Below are 20006 nucleotides of genomic sequence, written 5' to 3'. Positions count from 1 at the left end.
TGTGTGAGAGGTGCCTGGGATATTCTGTGTGGAGGACAGGCCTGGGGGGGACGGTACCCAGGTCCCTCGGGATCGGAGTGTGGCCCTGCCAGCGCCTCCCCGAGTAGCACAACGAACTGCAGGAGCCTGGAGATGCCCGGTTGTTGTCTCTTTCTTCAGGGGTTTCAGTCTCCCAGGACCGACTTCCCGGGTGAGGTGTGAAGTTCGGGGCAGCCGGGGCCCCTTTGGTCCTCCACATCCACGCCCGGCAGGGAGGCCCCGGGACCATCTGTGTCCGGGACGACCTCCCTCTTCCAGGGGGACCTGGGCTTGGCGCCCTTCGCCACGTGAGCAAGGACTACGGGCCAGCGTTCTCTCTGCTCTGGGTGGGCTAGGACTCGCCGAGGCCCCGGGAATCCCGAAGACACTGGGGGTCCGAGACCATCGACTTAGTGCTGTGTAATGAGGAAACTGAGCCTGATAGAGGGGACATGAGATGGAAAAAGAAAGTGTCCGTGCATCCCACAAGCCAGCACCTCCTGCTTCTCTTGCTCACAGATTTGGCTCATCTGTGCCACCCTCGAGAGCACACATTCGACTCAGCCCGGGCGAACAGCCCCATCCGCACCCTTTCCTTAAGGCACCGGTGCTGCGTGCTGGCGTGGCTGTGGCCTGTGGACAGGGTCCTGGGCCGTGCTGTACTCTGCAGAGGCTTTCTCGGCGCTGTGTGGCGTGGCACGGCTGTGGGGTGCCAGCTCCCGGAGCACGTCTCTCAGGAGAGAAGCCACCAGCTCCATGGCCTGTGAAAGCAGAAGGCAGAGCAGAAACACTCTGTACCGAGTCCAAGGAGAGACTCTGCCCTGGGTGGCGGGCAGAGTTCTGGGGAGGAGGCGGAGGCAGAGGCGGAGGTGGGCAGAGGGAAGAGGGGCCTCTTGGCAGGTCCCACCTCCAGCCCCTTTGGAGGGCAGACACCGCCCTCCAGGCACCCAGTGGGGAAGTGGCAGGAGTGAGCCTCAAGTTGAGCAGGGCCCAGTCCCTGGCCAGCCAGAGCCTCTTTCTGGGGGAGTCCGGCCTCCCGTTGGCCCTACCCCCCGCCTTCTGCCAATCGGTCCCACAGACGCTCGGTGGCCTGGGCCTGCGGGTCAACAGCTCTGTGGAAAGGGCAGCCCACGTGCTCCTGCTGGAGAGCTGCTCCCAGCGCCGTGAGCATAGCAGGCTGGACGCAGGGCGAGGGGGTGCCCTGTAGTGGAGTAAAATTGTACCACGAGTTTTAAAAGATCACATTAACCAGGTCCACTCCAACAGTAACCACGGCTGCCTCGGTTGCCGGTGCTGCCTCGGTTCATGACCGCTGCCTCGGTTGGCGGGTGGGTCTTGACCACAGCATGGCCAGTGCGAGTCTGGGACCAGCCAGGGCCAAGGCTGTCTGTCTGATCCTCCTGCAGCGTGATGGACATCTTCCCCACCGTGGTGGCCCTGGCCGGTGCCCGCCTGCCCCGAGGCCGCCACTTCGACGGTCTGGATGCCTCCGACGTGCTCTTTGGCGGATCGCAGACTGGGCACAGGGTAAGTGAAGGAGATATGTACCCCGCCCGGCTCTTCGGGGTGGACCTGCCGCCTCACCCGGGGCCTGTTCGCCTTTGTGCAAACAGAGCCCCCTCAGGAGAGGCAGGCAAGCGGCTGGCCACTCTAGATCCAGTTTGAGAAACCCTGAGGGCGACTCCTCTGAGATGAACCTCTCTTTCCTCTCCCTTCCTCCTCTTCCCTATAATCAGCCCGGAATGTCCGTCAGATTTGAGTCTAACCGTTTGGCCGAGGTGGGTGCACGTTGCATGGCAGGGACAGACCCTGGCTCCTGGAGGCCCAGCGTGAGGGTCTGCAGCCCCCACACTAGCTCGGGGCTGTGGGACCCAGCACCTGGTGTTCATTTCTCTCTCTTTCTCTTAATATATTTATTGATTTCAGAGAGGAAGGGAGAGGGAGGAAAAGATAGAAACATCAGTGATGAGAGAGAATCATCGATCGGCTGCCTCCTGTATGCCCCCTATTGGGGGTGGAGCCTGCAACCCGGGCATGTGCCCTTGACTGGAATTGCACCCGGGACCCTTCAGTCTGCAGGCTGGCGCTCTATCCACTGAGCCACACCAGCCAGGGCCTGGTGTCCTCTCCTCAGATGCTCTGAGGCACCACCAGAAAGTGCTGGGCCTGATGGCCTGTCCCTGTCATTTCCCAGTTTTCCTTTTGCCCAAAGGGGAAGAGGAAGTGGGAGGAGGGAGGAGGATGGAGGGACCGGAACCCCTTTGCGAGGCTCTGTGAGCACAGGGCTTCTCAGCTAGAGGCCGCACTTCAAAGCGTCTGTTTTTATTTATGTCTTTACCGAGGGCCGCGTGGAAGTGACTCAGATGCCGCTCAAATGTGCTGTGGCAGCTACTGCAGCTGCCCTTCCCCATGGCCGGCCCCAGCAAGCCCCACGCTGGGCTTCTGTGAACACTCACTTGTGCCTGGGGTTTGTCAGATGATGCCTGGCATGTACTCCCCCCGCCCCGCACCCCTCGAGAACTACCGCTTCTCTCCGGAACACCCGACCCTCTGGAGCAGCAGGCGCTCCCGCTCCCAGGCCACGCCCTGCTCCTGAGCCGCCAGAGGCAGGAAGGCAGGAGTCGCAGTACGTGACCCTGGCGGCCGATTCAGGATGTCGGGGAGATGCTCCTGAGTGTGCATCACCATGGCAACTAACAATCATTGGAGTCACCAGGAAGTGCTTCAAGGACTGTGGTCTCCTTGATGTGGTCGGGGCCTGTGGAGCCAGCTCCTTGGCACTCACTTCCGTGCCCAAAGGGGCGAACGCGCGCTCTCTTTCTCAAGTCTGCAGGCTCGCGAGGCCCCTTCTCAGGGCTCAGCCCCGAGGACCCGAGACAGACCACAGCGCCGACTGGGCTTTCGTGGGAACGTCCATGTGGCTACGTAGCTCAGGCAGGCGGATCTGCCCCCTGACCCACCCCAGGGCCCCCTGGAAACCCCCGCCAGGTGCTGCCGCTGTCATCTGCATGAGCGAACGCACAGGGGCATACACCTGTGGCCACCCCGCCTCTCAGGGCACCAGGTCTCGGCCGCAGTGAGGACCTTCATGGAGAGCCACATAGGGCGTTGTTGGCCCTGGTCCGAATTTGGCCTTGGATTTCTCTGATCAGCTACTAAAGACACTACACTAAACCATCTCTAATTTGCTGAAGGGAGGCCAGGGGGTAAAACTATGATTATATAGGTATACATTGTGCATGTACATGTACATGCGTGTACATGCATGTCATATGTGTTTTAAAATAAGCACCATTTGATTGTGTCCACCGATAGGTATGTCCCGGGCTTACAACAATCCTAATGGGTGTTGGGTTAGAAGAAAACCATCCAGGTTTCAGGAAGCTCAAAGGAACTCCTGGTCATCTCAGTACAATATGCAAATATAGCTCAGCAGCGGGTTCTTCCCTGTTTTGCAAATGAAGTGACCTAGAGCCACTTACTTTTTGGCACCCTCTCCAGGTCCTTTGCCAAGAGGTGTAAAGGCAGGTTAATGGGCGATTGGGTTTCCTACTAAATGGTCTTCTCACGGGCAGCTGGGGACCCTGTGATGTGATGCTCAAAACCAAAGGCAGCGGCCGCCATGCTCTTGCACTTGCTGAGCCTCCTGCTTCTGGTCTTGATACGTCTGTCCGTGTCTTGGCAGAGAGGGCAACCCCAGGGAGGGAGACGGAGGAGAGCCAGGCAGGGGAGGGGGCACAGCCTGGCACCAAACCCCCACTTTGTACTTACCCGTCACTTCTCTTAGGGAGGCCCCTAGTGGTGCAGGACACCATCCAGAGTGGCTGGCGAAGGGCTGACCACTTTGGAGGAAGAACTGTGCACCCCCATCCTGTGGGATAGGAGGGCCTCCTAGGGGTGCGACAGAGGCACCGGCCTTCCCGATCGAGGACAAGGCGGCGCTCGCGTGCTTAGACACAAAACAAAATAAAGCGAAGCCAGCAGGAGGGAAAGGCAGCCACGGAGGTGCAGCGTGCTTTCGGGAGGTGGTCTCATCTTCGCCGTTTGGACCAGGCGCCCTCCGAGAGAAAATGTCTTCCTTCAGCTGTGATTCATGGGTCCGCTTGCCAACCTCCTTCCAGTGTTGATAGAAACAAGAACACAATCAGTCAGCTCCAAGGGGGCAGGGGGGAGGCATAGACAAGCTCTCTGAAATCCAGCCAGGTTTCTCAGTGAGCCGCCCCCCAGTCAGCATCCTCTGGGGCTGTGGAGGTTGCCTCTGGTAACGTCACACAAACATCCCAGCCCACACGGTGGCATTTCTGCGACCGAGACGCAGCGCCCGCCCGTGATTGGAACCAGCAGACTCGACTCCCATCTCCTGGATGTGGGAGCGCATCATCGATCAGTTGACAGAAGGTTTTCCAAGCCTCCCGCTTCCTGCCTTCCCCAGGAGGAAACCACACAGCCTCCTGCGGCGAGAGGCTTGGCTTCCTGCGGGCCTGGAAGAAGCGAGGGTTTTGAGTTACGACTTCTTTTCCTGTTTGGAAGGAACCGTTGTCATCACGCTGCCTGGGGAACCACAGAGGTTGTCACGAGAGCACGGCATGGAAAAGGCAGGTGTGGGGGGGCCCCGCCCTCGGCATCCTCCGGGGCCGGGGAACTTGGGGGACAGCTGTTTACTGCTCCAACAGATGGTTCTGATTTTTTTTTTTTTTTTTTTTTTGCCCCATGGAAACTTTGAATCACAGAAGCGCCTTCCCAGTGATGTATATTGGTCATGATTCATACCAGGGCGGTCTCCCACTTCCAGCCCAAACCCACCAGCCTACCAAGGACGCTGGCCACTGATTTCCTACCAGATCCTGCCCTGGGGATCCCCGATGTAGGTGTTTCCAGGCCGTAGGGATTCTTTCCGCTGGACCTGCAGAGGAAGGGGCCCCTCGGTCCGGGTGGAGTAGGACTGAGGCTCCGTTCAGAGGGCAGGGGCGCCCATTCCTGGAGGAATCACTGGGAGAGTCTCGCAAGGTGCCTCCCGGGCCGCCCGGGCTCAGGCGACAGTGAGAAGATGGCCTGGCCGCTGGAGAAGCTGTTGTGCAGGAACCTGAGGGTCACCTGTGCCAGAGGCCCCCGGCGTCCCTGTGAAGCGGGCGGGTTCCCAGGCCCGTGGGCACCTGGCGGTGGAGCGGGTGGGGCCAGCCTCCAGCGCGTGAGCCGTGCGCACACGCGGAGCCCCTCTCTCAGAAGGGCCTGGCTGGGTTTAGAGTGCACTTGCTGTGGTCATCTTGAAATTCTCAGTTTTTGGACAAGGTTCCTTTCAGGCTCACTGTGCTGGGGGCCCTGCCGCTGGTGCTGGGCCCAGGAGTCTGGCCAGAGCTGTGACCCACTCTGATTGTTCCCGGAGGCACCCAGGACAGGGCTGGTGTGGACTTCGGGCCGGTGTCTGTCAGCGTTTGGGGCGGGGGGGGCAGGGGGGTGAGGGAAGTGTGTGTGTTGGGGCAGCGCGGCGGGGGGGGGGGGGGGGGGGCAGGGGGACCCGCTAGCTTCCCAGGGAGCCTCTAGCCTGGTTTTCTTTCTAAATATATTTTTTATTGTTGATAGTATTACAGATATCTCCCATTCCCCTCCCCTTTTACCCCCCCGCCCAGCCCCCCCCCCAGGTCTTCACTACCCTATTGCCCATGTCTGTGGGCCATGCATACAGGTATATACTGAGAAAGACAAGTATCACACGATCTCACTTATTTGTGGAATCTAATGAGCAAAATGAATTAACCAACAAAACACAACCTGAAGCAGGGAGGCATGGCGCAGACTAACGTACCTCGATGTGGGGCTGGGGGGACGAGAGGAGAGAGCCTGGTTTTCTTAGGAGTGAGCCCCGCCACCCTTCTGCAGGCGCTGTTTCACCCCAACAGTGGGGCAGCGGGAGAGTACGGAGCCCTGCAGACTGTCCGCCTGGAGCGTTACAAGGCCTTCTACGTCACCGGTGAGTTAGGGAGGTGCCCGCCCGCCCGCAGGCCTGAGGGTGGCCCCGGCCCCTGCCCCATTGGGACTCTCACTCAGGCCTGCAGGAATGAGTGTGGGTGGCCCTCCTTGGGAAGTGCTTCCACCCCCATCCCCCCAACCCTCCCATCCAAAGCCTGGGCCCAGCAGAAGGTCCCAGCACCCAAGGGACCGGCACAGGTGCTCTGCACCCATCACACGCAGCGAACAAGGTCTTTCTGCTATTGCACTTGCAGCAAGCTCAGAGCTGTTCGGCACAGTGCATAGTGCTATAGTGCTTTTCGCTTGAAGACCATGTCGTTTGTTAACAGAATACCTACCGAGTACGTCTGGAGAGTGATTTGGCTTTATTAAGTGATTCACGAACTGAGCCCATCTAACAAATAGAAGGGCGCTCTGGGAGGGGTGGGGGGGGGGGGGCGGGGCGGTGTACAGAAGGGAAGGTTTTATAGGCAGAAGGGTGGGGCGGGGCGTTATTAGAAAAAGAAAAGAAAGGATTACTTTTAGGACAGTCGTCTTTTTTGGGAGGGAAGGAATAGCGGTGAGGTGGGGGCGGGGTTCTCCTGCAGAGTACCTCACGAGGACTGATAAGACCTTCGGACCGATGGGTTTAAAACCCCACTCCTGGGAGCGGCTGCACCGGCCGTGAGTGAAGGTGGAGTCGGGACTGGTGATGTGGCTTCGCACCAGGGACTCCGCCTTGGCCTGTGGTTCTCTCTGTTCTGTTCCACACGTGGCACTGTTACGCTTTAGGCGCCCGTTGGGGTGAACGGTAAGGGGAAGCTCAGAGATACTTGACAGCGTAATTCACTTGACAAGAGACCTCCGGAAAACAGTTTGGAGGTCGGTTTCGCAAACGGACAGCAGTCTGGGTGGCCACCTTCAGTGGGTGCTTCAGAAAGGTGACACCGGATTAGGATGCTCCTCAGAGCCTCCCAGGGCTTCTTGCTGCCCATTGCATTCAGACCCCTGCCTCCTGGGTCCCTCTCCCTTCCTGTTTTCTCCGAGGGCCACGGCCTCCGCCTCCATATTCAATTCAACTTTTTTTTTTTTAAATATATTTTATTGATATTTTACAGAGAGGAAGGGAGTGGGATAGAGAGCTAGAAACATCGATGAGAGAGAAACATCGATCAGCTGCCTCCTGCACACCACCCACTGGGGATGTGCCCGCAACCAAGGTACATGCCCTTGACCGGAATCGAACACGGGACCCTTCAGTCCGCAGGCTGACGCTCTATCCACTGAGCCAAACCGGTTTTGGCCAATTCAACTTTTAAGGCCTCAAACCAAATACCACCTCGATCCTAAAACTCCCTCTCGCCCCGGCGGCATGCACGGCTCAGTGGCTTAGCGTCAACTTAGGAACCAGGAGGTCACGGTTTGATTCCTGATCAGAGCACATGCCCGGGTTGCGGGCTCCATCCCTGGTGTGGGGTGTGCAGGAGGCAGCTGATCAAGAGAGACCTCTCTCTTCCTCTCTGAAATCAATAAAACATAAAACTTTCATCTTCCTAGCAGTGTAAGATCTGGAGAAATCTGATGTTTATCACATTCTCAAACAGACTCAGAAAGAGACCGCAGGCTTTGTTAGAAATAAGTGGTACAGATTTATTCATTTAAGGGTCTCAGAGTTTGCAAACTGGGGACATAGCTAGGCAAAAACCCAGACGTGTTCCAAAGGAGAAAGAAAAGTGAAGGGTTCTTACAGTAAGAAGTACATTCATAAGAATGATCCGTCCTGCGTGCTGAGGATTCGTCCAAGACCACTGTCAGTCAGATGTCCGGTGGAGACGCACAGCCAGGCTTTGAGGCAGGACTGGAACGTTCAAAACATTCCAATGCCCAGGCTCCTTGCAACAAGAACATATCTGTCCTTCATGCCTCCGCCTTCATCATGTTAATTTTAGCAGTTTGGTTCAAGTGGCTCCATTTTATATATTCCCTATTTTCACTCTTTTCTCACCTATATGCCCGTCATTTAGGTGCGTGCTTTATTTCCCTTGCTAGTTGTTTGTTTTGTTTTTTCAGAGAGAGGAAGGGAGAGTGAGAGAGAAAGAAACATCAGTGAGGGAGAAACATCCATAGGCTGCCTCCTTCTTGCAGGCCCCCTGCTGGGAATCGAGCCCACAACCCAGGCGTGTGCTCTGACCAGGAATCCAGCTGGTCACCTCCTGGTGCGTGGGTCACTGCTCAGTGCGAGCCAGACCAGCCAGGCTCCCCTGACTAGTTTCAAGCTCTCTGCGCCCCGAGCTCTGTAAGCCCTTTCATCTTTGTTATCTTGATGTGCGTAGACAGTGTCTTGCATCCAGAAGGAACATTAACTTTTTTTTTTTAATGAATGAAAAACAAACCCCCAAAAAACCCCTAACCCCACCAAAATCTGGGACCTGCTGCAGATTCCAATTTGGTTCAGTTAATTCATGTTGGAACTTCCCAAAGAATTATATAAAACAGAACAAACATGATTTTCCCGGAGTGTCGATAAGGAACCCCGGAGAGAGCGTGTCATGAAAACAAGCTCTATGAGTTCATCGCTTGGAGGATATTAAAAACGCCACAACCGTCTTGGATCCCCCAAACCCTAAAACGCACACCAGTCGATGACTGTTAACGCTCTCAGATGGAACGTGTCTAGATTACAGTCCTTACATTACATTATCTCAGAGGCACGGCTTCCCCAGGCCGAGTTCATTTCCGAAGGGAGAGCCCTGCCAGAGGGCCCTCAGCACCACAGGGTTGGGATCAGAAGTGTGACCGTGAAGTCACGGGGCTGTTTAAAGTGATCCCCGTCAGACAGGAACCCTAACACCCGGGGGCCGTCTGTTCTGAGGAGTCACCAACTCCCAGCAGGGTCGGGGTGGGGGCCACCGACAGCCCAGCAGATGGGCTGAAACAGGGCCATGCTCGGATGCCTCCCCCTGGCCCCCGGGACATCTGCACCCCACTCATTCACAGCTGGGCTCGGGTAAGCTCCCAAGAATGCAGTGGACGTCCGTTCGTGGAGAAAGATGTGTGTCCTATGAGGAGGGGGTGATTTTATGGTCATGAACTAGGAGTGGCCTGAAAAAGGCAACTGGTCTGCTCTGGTGTGGGCGAGTTCTCTTCGCTCATCTGCATCCTCCATTGGGGTGGGGCGGGGGGGTGGCGGTGTGCCTGTGACGTTTCTTCTCCGACAGCTCTCAGAAAGGTGGCGGCCATTTCAGTTGGTCCAGCTTTTTACTTGTTCGCATGGAGTGATGATTCTCAGCTCCTGACACACTGGGCTAGAGACGGGACGTTTCCTCCGACTGAGTCACTGGTCGTTGCGGATGCTGGTCCGTAGAGATTCTGACGTCTGGTATTCAAGGAGTGGGATCTTTTGTTCCCTTAAACTTGTGGAGGTTGGTGTTCCACGTCGTTGGAACTGGCCTCGCAGATTTGGTCCTTCATCTTAGGTAAATGCCTCGGTCCTGGGCCGTGCTCTTTCATCCTAGCACGAACCCTTTGGGACTTCAGTGGGAAATACGAAATGTTTCTGAGGCCTTTCTCACTGAATGGCGTTCACGCTCTAAGCCCTTCGTCCCTGTGCGGGCCGCATAGAAACGCCCGCTCAGCTCAGCTCCTCCCGCCGTAGCTGCTGCTGGAGCCCGTGTCTCCTGTGCCCGCGGGTCGGGGCTCAGCCAGGACTTGGAGGGGCTTTATTGGCAGACTCTGAGGCTGCCCCTCGCTAGCTCCCTCTTACCCAGGATTTTGCCCAGCCGCTGTCGTCTGTCGTGGCAGCCCTGAACTCTGTCCCCTGACACCTCAGGCCAAAGGGACCACAGCTTTCTCCTCGGGTGGAGCTGCTCTGGGCCACACAGCTTGGGGACAATGAGTCTTTCCCGGGGAAATCGTTTAAACACACACCCAAGCGGTGCGGCTTCCTTTCCTCAAGGATCGAGTCCCGTTAGGTTTCCGCCTTCGCATTGGTTAATTTCTAGTGCACACAGTGTGTTTTTATTTATTTTATTTTCCAGGGTGTTTTTATAGTACGTTGTCTAGAATGCATAATTGTTGTCCATAGGAAGGTTATTTGTATGCAAGTTATCCCACTGTAACCTTAATGGGAAGTCTTTAATTTTTTGTTGCTGTTGAGGACATTTTCCCATTGATTTTTAGAGAGAGTGGAAGGGAGGGGGATACACAGAGAGAGAGAGACAAACATCGATGTGAGAGAGACACATTGATGGGTTGCGTTCCACACCCCCGGCCAGTCCAGGGCTGGGGTTTGAGCCTGCAACCAATGTAGGTGTCCTTGACTGAAGTTGAACCTGGGACCCTTCCGTTCTTGGGCTGATGCTCTATGCACTAAGCCAAACTGGCTCGAGCAGAAGTCTTTAATTCTCGTAAGAGGAGCCCACCCCAGCCTTCACTTGATTGACGGCCAAACCTCACGTGACCACTCTTTATTGTTGATTCAACCCCAAACTCCAGGCAAAGGCAGTGACTCTTTCTCAGCTGAAAAACCTGAATCTGAGTCACAGGAGGAAAACCATTAAGGTCGGTTCCCTAAAGGCCACGCCACCGACTCATTCTTGTCCTTCGGAGATTTCAGATGTCAGTCCTCTCCACATGGGTGAAAGCTCAGGTAGCCTGGCCCTGGCCCCTGGGGGTCTGCCTTCACTGACTGGCACTTCGGTGTTACGCTCTCACCTTGGCAATAAAGGGGGTGGGAGGAGGTCATCGGCTGGGCCATCCTAACCACACAGCTGTGTTTTCCATAAGCATGTATGCGGAGCCGTTGGAAAAAGCTCTCTCACACGTCAGTGCCAGAAGCAGCTCTGCTTCCCCTGAGCAACTGGATTTCAGTTTCTGACTTAGTCATGCTTGGCCGCTGAGAGGCTCCGAGTCGAAGGAGGTCTTTAGGAACGAACTCCCGCGGAATGAACTCCCGTGTTTCCGAGGGCCATCCTTGGCCTTCATTCCTTTTGTTCATTCAATTATATCATATTCATTTTTGTCAGATACCTTAACTACTTATTGCATGGAAAAGGCAAACAAAGAAAGTAAGTCATCTGAATCATTAATAACCAAGGATGCTGCCATCGCCCCAAGCACCTGTCCCTCCTCTTGGGCCTGCCTTCACAGCCAGACTAATGCATACAACAATCTCAACTTCAGCCCGAAGTGGCGTGAGTCACCTTGTCTGCCTGCCTGATGCTTAAAATGGAATATATTTGCTATCTAAGAAATCCATTTAAAAACCAGTTTTACTCCCAGAGGGCAGAGATGAAAGACATTTGAACGCATGTTCTACTGGCTCTGAAGGCAAGTCCAAGGAGAAGTTCCAGATCACTCCGGACAGCAGGAGCATTGTGGAACGAGCACGCAGATTCTCATGTCATTTCTTTGACAGGGAGGGCAGTCATTTGAAAAGTCAAGTGCTGGTGTGTTTGAGTTCATTTACAGTCAGTCACGGGTCTCCCCTCTGACGACGCGGGCTAGAGTTGGGTTTGACGGGGCCCTGTTGTCACCCTCTCTCTAGGTGGAGCCAGAGCCTGCAACGGGAGTGTGGGGCCTGCGCGGTATCATGAGCCCCCCCTTATTTTCAACCTAGAAGAGGATGCTGCGGAAGCTGTGCCTCTGGAAGCAGGCAGTGCCGAGTACCAGAGCGTGCTGCCCCAGGTCCGCGAGGTTCTTGCCGACGTCCTGCACGACATCGCTGGGGACAGCGTCTCCAGAGCAGACTACACGCAGGACCCTGCGGCGGCTCCCTGCTGTGACCCCCACCAGCCTGCCTGCCGCTGCCAGACCGCCTCCCAGACCATGTTCCCACGAGCAGGAGCGTCAGGAAATGAGACGGCAAGTGCACATCCACCCTCTTTCTAGTGATGTACGCGTTACAAGTCTCGGGATTTGGGCGGGAAGCCACCGCCTTGCATCCCCCACTGTCCCGTCTGCATGCTGGCTTGGGAGGTCAGCTGCCAAGAGCTGTAACGGGGACCCCTATAGGCTCAGAGGCAGCCCAGGGTCAAGGCCCGGCGTTTGAACTTGAGCCATGACTTACTACCTTGCAGGCTGATGTTGAGGATTCATAAGGCAGTCCATGAAAGTGCCGGGCATATATTACCTGACACGTGAGGCAGGCACTTAATCCATTTTAGTCTTTTTTTTTTTTTTAATGCATTCAGTTTCATAGAGATTTGTGCCAACTGGTATCTAGGCAACACTTCTCCATCTTTCACACGCATACGAATCTCACCGGGAGCTTGTGAAAGTACCGATTCTGACCCGGGAGGTCTGGGTTGGGGCCTGAGCACCTCCATCTCTAGGCCACCCCTGGGGGTGCTTGGGTGGCGTGGGTGTTGACTAGACAAAGTCAGAGGTTCTGGGTCTCCCAGCAGAAGAGCCCACAGATAAGTCCATGGCCCGACCCACCACCCCTGACCCCTTTTAAAGGTCAAATGGCTGCATTTTAAAGACTTGAGGAGTTCTTCCTGCTCCCTAAAACCATGAAGAAATAAACTTTCAGAGCCTTAAAAATGCATTGCCATGATTTTATTGTTAATGTCCTAAATGGGACTCAAAGGTAGTACGTGATTTATTCCAATCACTGCCAAAAAAAAAAAAAAAAAATACTTCGCCTGGTTAAAATAGTCTCTATGTAATATACAAGAAGTACAATTCGAAGACATTTTCCTATAGGTACATTTTTACACAGCATACATTGAAAAAGGATGCCCCTTTTAATACAAAATTCCGGCTATAGACCAATATGGTTAGTTAGCATTGACATTATGGCTGCAGTATAGTTTCAATAGCAGGATGCGTATACCATGTCTCCCGTACCCACAGGCAGCCGGGGCCAAGGGGGGCTTGGTGAGCAGTGAGCCACGTCCTGTGGCTTTAGCAGGCGGCACCTGGGATTCCTGCCCCCCACTCTGAGCCCACAATCGCACGCCATTCTTCCACCTTCCTTGTTTTCTCCAAAACCACCTGATAGGGGGTGTCCTGATTTCTGAGGCGCGCTTCTCATCATGACTGCTTCGCTTTGCCCTTCTGACTTCCGCGGCACAAGATTATCTACCGAAATCAAAACAGAATGGCCTTACTCTCCCCAGGAAGAGGCGGTTGAGCAGGCTGCATCAGCAGCAGGTCTGTGCCTGCAGGGTGGGCAGGGGAGGCTGGCACAGAGGCCATAGGCAGTCACCCGTCTCACTCGGGCGCAGGCGAGGGTGGCACCGTTTCAGAACATACTGACTGTATGGGAAACATTTGCATGTGTAATGATAGGTGTATGCGGGGTTTTTAAAAAAGACTCATCTTGCCCTAATCGGTTTGGCTCAGTGGATAGAGCGTCAGCCTGCAGACTGAAGGGTCCCAGGTTTGATTCCGGTCAAGGGCATGTATCTTGGTTGCAGGCACATCCCCAGTAGGGTGTGTGCAGGAGGCAGCTGATCAATGTTTCTCTCTCATTGATGTTTCTAACTCTCTCTCCCTCTCTCATCCACTCTGTAAAAAACGCAATAAAAAAAAATAAAAAAGACTCATCTTGTAAACACAGGCTGCTAAATCACTGTTAAAACGTCAGTAAATGCTTGGTCCCAGCCCCTCCCTCGTGCCCACTGGAGTAAGCCTAGTGTGGGAAGCACGCAGACCGTAAAGGCTGGCTGGTTATCGAAACCAAGGTCGCCCGCCCTCCTGAGAAGGGGCTGCGTCTTTCTAAGGGACCAGAGGTGATCCATTCTCTCTTCTTTCATTTTTCCAGGAGCAAAGTAAACCCATGGAGATGAGAGTGAGCATGCCCAGGGACGTGTCAGTATGTATTTTTTAAAAAGACGACTCGTGATGACCCATGTTCTTACAGCATCCGGGCAAGCCCACGCTCATGTCTACAGAAGGGATTTTCCCCGAGCTGGGACCAGGATTCTCTCACTGTCCTGGGAGTTTCTAAGGAATGTGGGTCGAGGTGTGGATTCTGGACAAACACGTCTATCATCGGTATAGAATAGAGGCAGAGAGAGGAAGGCGTCTGTGCATCTCCAGCTGCATGTGATTGTGGGAAAGGCATGACCGAGATGGGCCATGTTGAGAGTGCATCCCCGTAGCCGCTCGTGTCTCTGGTCCTTGTGCAGGGAGATGGGGAACCGCCTGCTACTAGGTCAGTGTCTCGTAGGAACAGGACCCTCTCCTCCCCATCCCCCGACGCTTGCTGGTGTCTCACAGCTGATCTAGGGAACCTCACTCGGTCTCACTCAGGGGAGCCTGACATCATTAGGCAGTGCACGGGCCACAGGCCTCTGGGCCAGCTCTTAAGCATCTCCATTGTTTTTTTTTTACTCCAAACAAATGCTCGACCCGCGAACCTATTGTTTTATAGAGGTTTTCTTTGGCGAGGGACCACTCCTGCACCCGGCATCTGAAGCACCTGATTCTGTGAATGTAAGGGGTGGCAAGGTCTGCTCTGCTAACAGTTAAGAATCGGATAACCTTTGTAGCAGTCAGACTTGGACCGAGGTCACTGAAAGGGAACCTCACCGTCACCTTTATGCCCAGCTGCATCTGACTTGCTCTGGTTCCCAGAAGATGCAACTTCGGGTAAATAACCACCAACTTCTGGGTGATGGAAAAAACCACCTTTACGGTTGGGTGGGGCATGAGAACCCAAAGGCAAGGCATCTGGCACATGGGAGGCAGCAAGCCAGCAGAGGTTTTTAAATTTGTAAAAATTACTATTTTTAAGAACCATCACTCTCCACCCCTAAACTATAAACCTTCCTGGTTGGCACTGTGTCTGGGGGCCTGCCGACGAAGAGCCAGAGTATCTCACCCTGCAATCCCCCCCTCTGTGGGACCTCACACAGCCCTCCTGCCATGCACTGGGAGCCCCACAACACGCCCCCCCCTTTTTTTTAGTGACTGTGCTTACTAGGTTGCCCTATGGACCTATGCAAGCCAAAAGCCAGACCTGCACGCCATCCTTTTGCCCAACGAATCGCCACTGACAGGAAGTGCTGATCAGGAGACATCGCACACCAGGACCTAAGGGGCCCTGAAGCAGTGCCCCTGGCTGTGGCTCTGCCCCCGGGTCACTCAGCGGACTCCCCAAGTCTCGGCCCAAGCGCTGCTCCTGTCTCTAACCGATTTCAGGTCCACTATCTGGGCTGTTCTCGAACTGAAGCTCACAAGAGGCGTCTATGTGTTGCCTTAAATGGAAGCTTGAAGAGCCAGAAGCGAGGGCGGCCATGGCCACCCAGGGAGAGGACCTGCTGTTTGCACCGGGATGCTGGGAGAAGCCAAGCCCAGCGCCCAGCCAGCCCGTGGCCCTTGCTGCCAGGACAGGGGGAGCAGGATGCTGGGACCCCAGGGGAGCTGCTGGAGGGGGGTGGGGGGAGGAGGTTGGCCGAGAGCGAACAAGGACTGTAGCTGCTGCAGCTGATCCTGGGGTCTGCCCTGTCAGCGGGAGGGGGAGGGTCCGGGCTCACCCGCCCGCAGAGCACAGTGGCCCAGCCCTGTTAGATCACCACCTGTAGTCCAGAGACGGCAGCGTCCTGCAAAAGCGCCCCAGGAGCCTCAGGAAACTAAGAGTGCACCCCACAGCCAAGACAGTGCTAAGGAAGCCAAGTCAAGGACTCCGGCCGGGAGGTAGCGAGCGAGGCCACCAGACTCCCTGGGTTAGTGTCCGTGGGGAGCGCCCCCTGCGGGCTGGTCTGTAGAGTGGGCAGCGCGCAGCACCACCACCACTCGGGCCTCTGGGTATTAGAGGAGGGTTAGCCCTACACTAGCCGATGGGGAAAGTGCCTGCGACTCCTGCCCCAGGCGAAGGCTTCCCTCGAAGCACACAGACTGAGCCGCTCTCTTAAGGATTCCTAATGCTCACAGGGGGGAATTCATTCTCATCATCAAGACACACTGGTCCCGTGGCAAACTCGTGTTCGGGAATAACCTCTCCTCGGAGCGCCCCGCCGTCCTCAGAATAACCTGGAAACCAAGAAGGAGACGTGAGAGAAGCCACGGGGTCCCCTCTTGCGCCATGACCAGGGCAGGACCCAGAAAACGGGAGGCCCGGGGAAGCGGGGAGGCCGCCTTTGCCTTGCAGGGGAGTCCAAATCCCACCGTGGATGGTCTCCGAGCCCCGAGAGGCGGGCGGGCTCGTCTCACCGCCTCCCACCCGGGCGCGTGAAACTTCCCACGGGTTTGCCAATCCTCAGAGGCCAAGGGTTAACTTGTTAGGGAAACGAGCGGTGCTGGGCCTGCCAGGTTCGGGGAGCTGCCTGTAGAGGCTCCTCCCATGGCCTCTGTGTGGTTGGAGCGCGCTGCCCTCCGCAGGTAACGGTGAAGGGGAGCGGGAGGGCCCCTGCTGGCATGTCCCCACGGCCGCTCACCTGGCACCGTGGAGGCTGAAGATGCGCTTGGTCTGGCAACTGTGGCTGCGTAGGACTGAGGTAATGAAGGTCTGAGGTCATTTTCTTTATTCTCTTCCGTGGTTCCTGAGCCAAGCAGCCTACCGGCAGCAATTAAAAGGGAGAAGAAGAGCGATCGTCACACATCCAGGAGCCCTCCGCGAGGAGAAGCACCAGGAAGCACACGCCCGGCACCAGTTCAGCCCCTCGGCCCTGCTGCTGGGTCAGCACGGACGGAAGGGACCTCGGTGGCCAAGGCCAACCATGCGACTCACAAGGACCCACTTTTCACGGTTAATAAGGGAGGACTGGCACTCGGCTTTGCCCGGGTCACTCAGGCCAGGACTCGAAGACGAGCTCGCAAGGAGTGCTCCAGGGGGAGGGGTGTGGGCAGCTCAGTGTCCTGTCCACGCAGGAACGGGCCCTCCTGTACTGGGTCGTGGAAGTCACGAGAACTTTTCCGTTCCATTCGGGAAATAGTTTTGAGCGCCCATCATGCACGAGGAGGAAACGGTTGTGTGTCATTCACTTTCCCAGAAGCACACAGCATGGTGAGCCTGACACTGAGCCGAACTCAGAGCAGGCGCCCCCTAGCGGTTTGCGCCGGGATTGCCGGTGAAGGAGGAAGGAAAGCGAGAGCACAGATCAAGCTCGTCCTTGTTCCTGGCCCAGGGGTCACGCTACACAAACGGCTGAAAACTAGCAACCCCACCTGTGAGTCTTGATCAAGACACACTCTCCTCCGTCCTGAGGGTCCAGGTTGTAGATGTAAAGGTGTCCGTCGGAGGATGCGACCAACAGCCTCGGCAGTTTCTGGATCCTAAGAGCCAAACGAAACGTGTGCAGGCAGGTCACGGGCCGGCCTCTGACAACCAGGCCTCGCTCCCGCTGACCGCCGCCGACTTCTGCCACCAACAAACCCTTAGCCCACTGGGCTCGGGTTCTGGGTGTCTGGCTGTTTCTTTGCATTCTGACCTAGTGATCTACCTTGAGGATTAATTCTTGTCTTTGAACATAATTGTGTGGGAGAGACAAAATGATGTGTGTCCACACAATTACTCCATGAAGAGCTGTTGCGAAAAAAAAAAAAACACACAACAACAAAAAAAAAAACATGAGCTTACCTGAACGGGACGGCATCTCTACCTTTAACAGTGACAGGAAGGAAAAGAGTGGAAAGTTGGCTTGCATCTTGGCGGGCTAGTGTTAGGAAATTTTTTAAATGTTTAACTCCTTTAAGCTTCTTGGGTAAAACATCTGTCAACCCCGTAGGTGCCTGGGCCTTTGCACATAATTGTAAACACAGAAGCTGTTCTCGGGACAGTGTCGCCATAAATTCCCTCGCCAGCTCCCAGCTGCCGCCCGCAAACACGTGTTATAACCAGGCAGCTGATGCGCGGCTTCAGGGCTGTGATTTCACTCACCCTTCCTCTTGGCCTTCTTCTCTTTTTTTTTTATTATTATTTTTTCTGTGCGTGTGTTTGGGGAGTTTGTGCTTTGGGGACATGAATGTGTCGCGGTGTTGGGAGTGGGTGGTGCCCTACGTACGTGGAGAGGGTGCAGATGTTCTTCTGTCCGGAGAAATTCAGACGCCCGGTGGCGAAGGCCCTGTCCTGGTTCATCATGTCTGACACCTGGGCGGGCAGGTAGTTGGAAGCTGCCATGAACATCTTCCCCATGTAGCCGCTCCAGGTCGAAGGCTCCTCGGGTCGGCTGGGGAGCAACGCACAGGCAGAGGCGCGATGAGCCCGAGCTGCAGGCACCGGCATCCATGCGATGACCCCACCCCCACACGCGGGAGCTGCCCTCACCCGCCCCGCGGGAGGAGGGAACCACCTCAGCGTGATGTCCTGCCCACCCAGCACAGCCCGGGACACAGTGTCCTGGCCATGCCGAAAGGGCAAGTGCCCCGTTGTCCCTCAGAAGGACCATTACAAAGCTCTTAAGAGGTTCCCAGTGTTACACTTTCCTACATTAAAAACGTTGCATCTGGTGATTCGTCTGATTTCTAGGTTCCTAAAGGGGGGTGAGGGGAGGGAGCGAGATGGGATCCCTATCTGGACTCTGTAAACAGGCTCAAGCCTGCCCGCGCGCTCAGTGTGTGGCCTCGGGGCCAGATGAGTGGGAAGCAAACGTCCAGGCAAGATGCTTGGGCAGTGTTTGATTACAGCCGGAGCACCCTACCCGGGGATTCAATGTGGTGCAGATCCTTCCGAGGGACCTGGTGCGCCCCCTGCAGTCGCCAGAGCGGTGACTGCTCTGTTGCTGAGGCCCATGAGTGTGGATGGCTCACAGGCACCTGCCTCTGCCCCGGCTCTGCACAGTGAGCAGCAGGGACCAGGGTGGCCACGCCTGCTCCAAGGTGCTTGTCTGGGGGACCAGATCCTGGCGGGAAACACACACCACAGCTCTAGGGTCTATTTCTCACTCTGTTCCCGGCTGGCTGCCGGTTTTGGACAGACCTCTGGGCCCCCTGTTCTCATCTGAAAGCCGGCCCTCCCAGGCGTACTGCTGTCGTCCCGGGCTCCACCGCTCTCCCTGGAGCCCTGTGCTCAGGGCTGGGATTTCCCAAGAGCTCTAGTGTCCAGGTCCCGCATTCATGGTGGAGACACAGCCCAGGAAAATGATAAGAAAACACGAGCAGTTACTGTCAGGTGCCACATGGAACACCTCCCCGCCCGCCTTGCAGGGATACGGTGGGACCCAGGGAGGACTGTGTGAGGTGCTCTACAAACGGAAATGCATCTCTTGGTGCAATTTGTGACTCTTCTGTGTGGCCCCCTCCTAGTCTCTCTGGCCAGTCCATCCTCTGTCTTCTCAATGGACTGGTCTCCTGCATGTGCTCCTGGGGACATGGAGCTCCCTCCTCAGGCACCTTTATTCCCAGAGGCCACCATCCCAGAGCCTCCTCAGTCACACCAGCCTCAGAGACGCCATCTAATAAAGCAGCTGGCTGTGTGCCAGGCGCTGTGCTAGGCCCTATGCCTACTTCCCCTGCTTAGCTGTCCCAGCGAGGTGACCGTGGTCATCCCCGAGGTGCTAATGCGGGAAGTGGGAACCGAGAGGAGGAGGGACTCTATCTCCTCTCCCTCCCCTGCTCCTGGAGTGGCTATGGCCTGTGCCATTACCGCTGACTCCACCACCTGCTTTCTGAGTGGGACTGAGCTGATCGCCAAGCCTTCGTGTTTCAATTTCCCTTAATGACACTTAAGAGAAGTGTTAGGAGACCCGAGTGCTCCTACGTCCTCCGAGGAAGGTGCGAGCCATCTACACTGCTACTGGAGCGGGATCTTGACCTTGGGAGGTGGGCCGGGCAAGGTTACACTGCCATGCACAGTGGCTGGGCGGGAGCCTCACAGCTGTGGTGCTTTTGAGTGTAAACGTCCGCAGGAGAGGACACGGGCACGCACGCAGTCCGCAGGAGAGGACACGGGCACGCACGTAGCACTTAGCCCTGTGAATTGATGCTCATGCGACGGCAGGCAGAATGTCCAGCAGCGGCCCTGAGACTCCGCCCTGGCCCCCGGCCCCCGGCCCCTGGACCTGGCGGTGCTGAGAGCAGTGACGGTTAGAGGGCCCAGCTGGCTGCAGCGAGGGAGGTTACCCAGCTGGGCTCAATCGAATCACGTGCACCCTTAA

General features: G+C 56.1%; 2 protein-coding genes across 3 annotated transcripts in view; one reads left to right on the top strand and one right to left on the bottom strand.

The window, feature by feature from the left end:
• Nucleotides 1-13519, top strand: part of ARSG (arylsulfatase G) — a 94490-nt gene extending 80971 nt beyond the window's left edge. The window contains exons 10-14 of one of the 2 annotated variants that reach the window (XM_080682290.1): nt 1425-1545; nt 1632-1796; nt 5896-5986; nt 11510-11826; nt 12968-13519. In XM_080682290.1, coding sequence (XP_080538416.1) covers nt 1425-1545; nt 1632-1796; nt 5896-5986; nt 11510-11826; nt 12968-12979 — 706 coding nt within the window. In that variant the 3' untranslated portion in view covers nt 12980-13519. Of the gene's footprint in view, nt 1-1424; nt 1546-1631; nt 1797-5895; nt 5987-11509; nt 11980-12967 lie in introns of those variants that run through there. The other variant, XM_080682291.1, reaches the window with a different exon arrangement.
• Nucleotides 12508-20006, bottom strand: part of WIPI1 (WD repeat domain, phosphoinositide interacting 1) — a 28544-nt gene continuing 21045 nt past the window's right edge. The window contains exons 9-13 of the mRNA XM_080682292.1: nt 17916-18080; nt 17080-17187; nt 16350-16468; nt 15845-15945; nt 12508-13047 (exon numbers count right to left, since the gene is read on the bottom strand). Of these exons, the coding sequence (XP_080538418.1) occupies nt 13000-13047; nt 15845-15945; nt 16350-16468; nt 17080-17187; nt 17916-18080 (541 nt within the window). The 3' untranslated portion in view covers nt 12508-12999. The remainder of the gene's footprint in view (nt 13048-15844; nt 15946-16349; nt 16469-17079; nt 17188-17915; nt 18081-20006) is intronic.

Source organism: Plecotus auritus, assembly GCF_963455305.1.
Source record: "Plecotus auritus genome assembly, chromosome: 7".
NCBI classification, from domain to species: Eukaryota; Metazoa; Chordata; class Mammalia; order Chiroptera; family Vespertilionidae; genus Plecotus; species Plecotus auritus.
This window is presented reverse-complemented; position numbering and strand designations above follow the sequence as displayed.